The sequence below is a fragment of the Microtus ochrogaster genome, linkage group LG4 (assembly GCF_000317375.1).
Source record: "Microtus ochrogaster isolate Prairie Vole_2 linkage group LG4, MicOch1.0, whole genome shotgun sequence".
Lineage (NCBI taxonomy): Eukaryota > Metazoa > Chordata > Mammalia > Rodentia > Cricetidae > Microtus > Microtus ochrogaster.
The window spans coordinates 44,651,632-44,660,232 of record NC_022030.1 but is presented as its reverse complement, the minus strand read 5'-3'; the positions used below and the strand labels follow the sequence as shown (position 1 = coordinate 44,660,232).

Below are 8,601 nucleotides of genomic sequence, written 5' to 3'. Positions count from 1 at the left end.
ACAGATAGTCAGTGAGGACGAGTTAGTGCAGTTACAGAGGACACAAGACACTAGCATAGATGGCCAGTGAGGACTAGTTAGTGCTGTTTCAGAGGACATTTATGGACTTTTTAATAACAATATAGAATGTGTTTCTGAAAATATATTTACTTGAATTTAAACACTCTGAGGGATATTTGTGTTTTTCTTTATAAAATGATATGTACGCATATGCACATACACACACATATACACAAAGAGAACCTGCTGAGTCCATTTTCAATGTTTGCGTGTGTATGATTTCAAGGCTGCATTGGACAACTAAGTCACTGATCCAAACTTTTCTCCCAGAGTCCCGGTAATACAGGACAGTGATGCATGTGTAAAATTCTTACAAAATGCTTTATGTCTCATAAAGCATCCAATTGCCATATATTACTTGTACCAATATACATTTTGTATTGAAAACTTTCACTCTGAGATATTATTGCTTATAAAAAAATCTGAAGCATGATAGCTATTCCTTAATAACTTGGAGAGATATATTGGTCTTCATCTATTACAATTTAAATAACACTTGTTTCTCTCAAACTACTTTTAAACCTCCTTCCCCTTATTTTGGGTTAATTCTTTAAACAACCTTACAGGGTTCTTTCTTGTTCAAGCAAAATATTATTAAATTCATTCAACATCTGATAAAACATTTATAATTTTGAAGGCAAGGAGCTATTAAATTCAAACTATTAATAGTTGTATTGATAATAATTAATGATAATAAATAAACTAGGTGCAGAAACTGAATTGTCTTTGGGTAGTTGATAGTTAGTATATGATCCTAAATAACAGAGGACCTCTGCTATATTTGTTATATCTTTATTGCTTTTTATTTTTATTTAGGCTCTTGCTGGGTAGCTTAGGCTGTCCTTGAACTTGTGATCCTCCTGCCTCAGTCTCCTGATTTCTGGAATCATATGTGTATGCTCACCAGTTTGATACTCAGAACCTAGCCAAAACTGAAACAGCTAGAAATTTGTACTTTAATTAATCCTATCAAGATATTTTATAGCAGGAAAGTGGTGCAGGACTTTAATTCCAGCATTTGGGAAACAGAGACAGGCAGATCTCTGTAAGTTTGAGTCCAGCCTGGTCTACATAGTGAGTTCCAGGACATCCAGAGTTATTTAGAGAGACATTGATTTAAAAAATTGTGTGTGTGTGGTTTTTTGTTGTTGTTGTCGCATTTTTAAGAATCCCAGCAAACCCCAAAACTAATAGGAGAGAAAGAAAAGAACAAAATATCAGGTGTGATAATGACATAGTGAAGACAAGCATCACTGTCCTCCCATGACTCTGGGAAAAAAGTTTTGATCTGTGACTTAGTTGCCCAATGCAGAGTAGTGAGTATTGAAATCATATACATACAAACAACATAAACGGACTCAGTGGGTTCTGCTTGTGTATTCAAGGAAGGGAATCAAGGTGGGGTAATGGAGAGGAGCTGGAGGGAGGAAAGGGAGGAGGAAGTGATGCAATTCTACTTCAATTTAAAACATTTTTAAAAAGAAGAATGCCAGTTTAACGGCTAAATTAACCTTTGTGCTGTTTTGCTTTTAATATCATGGCAGCTAAATATGGCATGTGTTGTGTTGCATTCCATCTCCTGTGTTCTTGCCGCTTGGTTGTTAGGAGTTTCCTACAATAAGAGAGTGTTCTTATTGCTAAACACGGATTAATTTACTGAGTTCTCATAAGCATCCTTTGGAGCCATTATTCTTCTCACTTTACAAAGAAAGAAATGAAGATGCAGGAAAGAAAAGACACACTTTATAGAAGCTCACGAATGCGGGGGAAAGATGAAAGCCGCAGAAACACTGGTTAATTAAGCTGCCCAAGTTTCCGTGCGTTCACCATCCCCACTCAGACACTGGCATCAGCATCTCCTGAAGCCCACACGTCAGTGCTGTCAACAAAGCATTTGCCCCATCCATATTTATTAGATAAGTGGATTATCCGTGTGATCTCCAAAGAATAGTCAAACCCCTGTCCTTTTGTTCAATAAACGTTTTAGCTAGACATAGTCACCAAATGACTAACTCCATGACTTATTACCTACATAACTCTTTGCAAGTCACTTCCTTTCTTCTCCTGCCCTGTTTTCCTGTTATGGATCACACTTTGAAAGACTAAAATGAGACTGGATTATAAATTGTCCATGTGTATGGTCTCGGAGGTGCTAGCCTAATGCCTGAAATAAAGTGAGCTCTGAACGGCGTTAGTGAATCGCTGGAAGATAAACCCTAAGGAGACAGTTAAAACAATCCCATAGCTTTAAAGAAACTGAAGGTATGATTAACCCACGACAGAAGCACCAGCCCCAGGGTGGTTTCCAGGTTCCTATCAAACATTTAAAGCAGAAGTTTTGCCAGTTCTCCATAATTATTACTAGCCTAACAATTACTTCCTAACCCAGCCTACAAGGCCAGCATCCATCTAATACTGAAGGCAGGCAAAGACATTACAGAGACAGAAAAGTATATACTGATAGCCCTCATAAACTCAGAAGAATTCTCAAAAACATATTGACAAATGCAGTCTAACGTTGGATAAAAAGAACTGCATATGATGGCCAAGGGGTTAACCCAGTCACACACGGCTGGTTCAACACTCCATCACATACGCTGGCTGGAAAAGGGAAGTCACAGGATCTTATCAGTAGTCCACAGAAAGCCTTCCCAGCATCCAACACACTTCTATGGTTAAGAAAAAGGAACTTCCTCTGTGTGATGAATACTTTCTTTTTTTGGTTTTTTCAAGACAGGGTTTCTCTGTGTAACAATCCTTGCTGTCCTGGAACTAGCTATTGTAGACGAGGCTGGCCTGAAACTCATAGAAATCCCCCTGCCTCTGCCTCCCGAGTGCTGGACTTAAAAGAGTGCGCCACCACTGCCTGGGTGCAATGAATAATTTTTAAAGCTCCTTCAGTTAATATCACATCACCCTGAATGGCAAGGACCTGGAAGCTTTCATGGGAGATCAGTCATTTCTGCACAGGGTCTGTGCTCACTGCTGCTTTTCAATAGTGTTCTTGCAAGCCTAGCTAAGACAATAAAACAAGAAAAGGTAACAAATGGCATGTAGCTTAGGAAGGGATAAATAAATCTGCCTTGTTTAAAGGGACATGAACATACAGGTAGGAAAACAGAAAGAATCAACAACAATCATTCTGGAACTAAGAACCCATCAGATCAAACCGGCTGGCATAGGAAAGTTCATTGATTTCCTATACACAGCAAAGAAAAAGTGGAATTTAAAGTTTTTAAAAAATCTAGTGTGCCCAAGATGAAATATTTGTACTACACAAAGGAAAACACAAAGAACTCAAATGAATGGCATCAATGAATGGGGAAATATTTATGCTCACATGAAGGAAGGCTCAGTATTGCCTGGATATTAGCTCTTCCAAATTCTATTTATAGACACAATGTAACCCCAAAACAAAATTTTTGGGAGCTATTTCATGATCATTGACAAACTGATTCTAGAGATTTGTGGACAAATGAAAGACATTGAATAGCCGGCACAATACTGAAGGAGAAAAGAGTCAGAAGCCTGACATTGCCTTATTTCAGATTTACTATAACCTTACAGTCACCAGACAGTGTGGTATTGACAAGAGAATAAATGATTAGAACAGGAGAACAGGGAATCCAGAATTAGGCCCAGATACACATCAGTAATTGATTTGGAGAAAAATTATACAACAGAGCAAAAAATATTCTTTGCAACACCAAGTACTAGAACAACTAGACACTCAGGTACAGAACAGGGAAAGCACAGATATTCACTCAAAAATATGCCACCGGGGCTAGAAAGGTGGATGAGTCTGTACAGTGTTTGCCACACATGAGGACCTTAGCTTGATCCTCAGAACCTAGCCCAAAATGCTGTATGGTGGAAAGCCGATGTCATCTAGCCCAAAATGCTGTATGGCGGAAAGCCGATGTCATCCCAGCTTTGGGAAGACAGAGACAAACGGGTCTCTGGGGCTTGTTTGCCTAGATCTCCTAACTGGTAATCTCTAGGCCAATAACAGGCCCTGTCTCATCTCAAAGGAGGTGGACAGCATTATTGAAGATGACAGCCAAGGTTGGCCTCTGGTCTCCATGAAAATGTATATATACACATGCAATCTAATCTCATCTATGTGAACACACACACACACACACACACACACACACACACACACACACACACAACGCACTTTACCTAAATGTTAAATACAAAACTATCAAATCCTAGAAGATGAGTTAGAAAGTCTAGATGGCTCTGAGTATGACAGTGATATTTTAGACACACCAAGAGAGGCTCAACCCTTGAAAAAAAACTGAAATGCCAAAATTTAGTGGCTTCTAACTCTTTGAAAGAAAATGTCAAGAAAACCAGAAGACAGAAACTGAGATAAAATATTTTTGAAAGGTACATCTGAAAATAGAGTGCCATCCAAAATGTATAAGGAACCCTGAGATTCAAATATTAATACATGAATCTGATAAGTATAATGTGGGCAGATGACCCCAATGGTGCCTCACCAAAGAAAATACAATGTGTCGAGGAACCCAGGAAAAGATGCTTTATCTCATCTGTCTGTCACCAGAAATCTGCCAATTCAAGCTCCCAGATGCACTACAGTCTGGTCCAGCAGCCCACATCTAGAAGGCCAACATCAAAGGCTAGAGAGGGTGTGGAGCAACCAGAACTCACTTGTGGCTGGTGGAAATGTAAAACTGTCTCCACCAATTTTGAACAGTACTTTGTCCATTTCTCGTGGAAAAAAATATGCTTCTCATTTAGTTCAACAATCATACTCCTTAGTTCTTCCACACTAGAACTATGAACACGTCTGCACAAAATCACTCACATGTGTGTTTATGGCAGCTTTGTTGATAACTGTCTATACAGGAAGCAGCCACAATGTCTTTCAGCATATAAATGGGTATAAACTGTGGCATATCTGGAGAAGGGAATAATGTCCAGCGGTGAGAAAGGAGCTGCCAAAGCTGTGGAAAGACATGAAGGAACTTAAGCCATATTGTGGTGGTTTGAATGAGAATGCCCCAATTCTTTTTTTTTTTTTTTTTTTTTTTGAGACAGGGTTTCTCTGTGGTTTTGGAGCCTGTCCTGGAACTAGCTCTTGTAGACCAGGCTGGTCTCGAACTCACAGAGATCCGCCTGCCTCTGCCTCCCAAGTGCTGGGATTAAAGGCATGTGCCACCAACGCCCAGCGAGAATGCCCCAATTCTTATGTGAAGCCTTGTTTCCTGGTTGGCAGAACTGTTTGAGGAGGATTAGGAGGTGTGGCCTGGTTGGAGGCAGTGTGGCCTGGATAAAGGTGGTGTGTCAGTGGGGGTAGGTGTTGGACTTCAAAAGACGACGCCAGTCTAGTTGGCTCACTCTCTGCCTTGCTATTGTTGTCTCAATGTATAAGCTCTGGGCTACTGCTCCAGCACCATACCTGCCTGCCTGCTGTCAGGACAGTCATGAACTTGCCCTCTGAAACTGCAAGCAAGCATGCAATCAAATGCTTCCTTTTATAAGTTGCCTTGGTCACAATGACTCATCACAATAGAAAAGTAACTAAGACACATATTATAAGTGATAGAAATCAATCTGGAAAGGCTACATACACAGTGGAATCCCAGCTATATAATATGTGGAAAACATAGAACTATGCAAATTAAGTGATGAGATGTAGTTACCAAGGATTTTAAAGTGCAAGGATGGATGAGCAGAATCCAGAGGAGAGTTAGGGCACTAAAACTGTTCTGTATCATACTATACTGGTTTATACTGGACATCAAACATCTGTCAAATCCCATAGACTATACGACACTAGGAATGAATCCTAATATGGCTTTGGGTGATGAAGTCTCATTGGATAGTCATTGGTTGCAGCCGCTGCACAGGGATTCCATCTTACCACACATTGAAGCAGTGGTTGATATCAGAGGCTCATAAGTCAACTTGCCAGGGTTTGGGTTCAGTTAACACTGTCCTTGTGATATGGTTTCCTCATCTCTGAAACAAAGAAAAAAAGAAATCTGTGTCAACACTTTAGAGAGAAAGTAAATGAGATTTAAACTACTTCGAATAGTGCCTGTCTCATAAAAAGTTCCAGCTCAATAAATCAGTGCTTTTTAATCTACAATACCTTATTGAGTCATTCTAACCTCCATACAAGGTTAGTATGATTATCCTCACTCTGTAGACAAAGAAATTGTATTTCACCATGGCTAAATAGTTGTTTAAGGTATAGCAGGTAAATCAGAGTTATTCAACATTGGCTTTGGGACTTCAAATCCTATGTGTACCACCTTCTGTGACTAATTTTTTTAATATTTGTGTGTGTGTGTGTGTGTGTGTGTGTGTGTTTGTACATGTATGTAAATGCTCATGGAAGCCAGAAGAGGGAGCACAGGAGTTATAAGGCAAATGTGAACTATCTGACAAGAGTACTGTGAACTCAACTCTGGTCTACAGAATTAAATGTTCCTAACCTTATAGTCCTCTATCTAACCCCTTTGTGATCTTTAAAATCAGTCTCCTGTTCTTCAGGAAGTCCTGATGTCTTCACTATTTTATATCTTCCTATCCATTCCACATCCTCAGCATATCACAGACAGGAGGTTGTCAGTCCATGGAGGAGCCTTAAGATCTATTCTCAGAAGAGATATTATCCCAGGGGGAGGTGAGTGAGTGGTGTTACTGGAGGTCACAACATGCTTTAGGATATATCAGGAGTGGATTACTTTCAATACTAATAATCACAAACTAGATTGGCTCAAACTGTGAGCTGAAGATTTGCCTGTATGCTAAGTCGAAGAGATTTCCAAACATTTCTCTCTCCACCGTTAGTGCCACCATTGAAACTACAAAACCTGGTGATATGAAATAAAAAGACAAATTAAAAACACAACGAAGAGGAAAGGGGAACAGCCCCATGCACCCAGCTGGAACATGAGTCATAATTACACTTCTTTGGGTTTGTCATGTCCTTGGCAGATTCAAGAAGCACAGAGTAGTGATGGAGGAAGGTCATTAGTTAAAAAATAAACTGCTTGGCCCTCATAGGTTAAAACATAGGTGGGAGGAATAAACAGAACAGAATGCTGGGAGGAAGAGGAAGTGAGCTCAGAGGCCATGCTCCCCTCTCCTGGGCAGACAGCGATGAACGTAGGCTAGAATCTTCCCGGTAAGCACACCTCGGTGCTACACATATTATTAGAAATGGGCTAGTCCAGGTGTGAGAGTTAGCCAAGAAGAGGCTAGAGCTAATGGGCCAAGCAGTGTTTAAATGAATACAGTTTGTGTGTTGTTATTTCGGGGCATAAGATAGCCAGGCGAACAGGAGCTGGGGTGGCAGGAACACAGCCTGCAGCTCCTACTACAGAGTTGGTTCCCATGTGAGTGTCAGACTCAAGGAGAGAAGACAGTTCCTCAGTAAGTTCTGTTTCCCTGGAAATGTGTTGTGGGACAATGGTTTTACCCTGTAAAGATTTGTTTATTGTACTTGTTTAATAAAATGTTGATTGGCCAGTAGCCAGGTAGGAAATAGAGGTAAGGTGACAAGAACAGGAGAATTCTGGGAAGAAGAAAGATTCAGTCTGCAGTTGTTGCCCAGACACAGAGGAAGCAAGATGAGAATGCCTTGCTGATGAAAGGTACCAAGCCACATTGCTAACACAGACGAGAATTATGGGATAATATAAATTATAAGAGTCATAAGAAGCCTGAGATAATGGGCCAACCAGTTTATAATTAATGTAGTCTTCTGTGTGTTTCTTTGGGATAGAATGGCTGCAGGACCTGGTGGGACAGAAACCTTGGTCAACAGAAGTGCTGTTTTTTTCTTGCTGAACCCAGAGCTCCACAGAAGTTCTTTGAGGGTAAGTTCTTCTGTGAAGAAGCATTTGTAATGCCGTGAAGATGCTCAGTGGCTTCCAAAAGGAGACGGTGGGAAGAAGTGGCTTTGCGTGCATTTCTCTATGATACCACACAAAACCTTTATCTTTGGTATAAGCTTCTAAAGCTAGTATACTTGTATTAAAGGATATACATATCTAAAAGCGTATATAAAGGCACAAATTTCCTTCCAGATAAGCTTTACCAATTACACTGTCTACATATAAGAATATAGTATTTTTTTTCCAGAATAGTTTTTCAGAATGCTAAAAAGAAATTATACTTTCCTCTGTTACCACAAAGAACTGTCAGCTCTGTGTCTTTGAATAAGATGGTGTACACCCATGGAAACCCAATGATCTGGTGTGATGTCAGTGTTGACAGTGTGATAGGATTCAGAATTGACTGGGAGATGGTTGGCCTCCAGCATACCTGTGAGGGGTTATTTAGATTAGGTCAGTCTCTGGGCCTACCTGTGAGGGGTTATTTAGATTAAGTCAGTCTCTGGGCCCACCTGTGAGGGTTTATTTAGATTAGGTTAGACTCTGGGCCCACCTGTGAGGGGTTATTTAGATTAGGTTAACTCTGGGCACACCTGTAAGGGGTTATTTAGATTAGGTTAGACTCTGGGCACACCTGTGAGGGGTTATTTAGATTAGGTTA

At 40.2% G+C, this 8,601-nt stretch overlaps 1 protein-coding gene across 1 annotated transcript in view; it reads left to right on the top strand.

Moving 5' to 3' along the window:
• The window catches only part of Cpo (carboxypeptidase O), a 120,061-nt gene that overhangs the window by 67,096 nt on the left and 44,364 nt on the right, over positions 1-8,601 (top strand). The window contains 2 exon segments of the mRNA XM_005372426.2: positions 6,592-6,724; positions 8,242-8,393. Of these exon segments, the coding sequence (XP_005372483.2) occupies positions 6,592-6,724; positions 8,242-8,393 (285 nt within the window).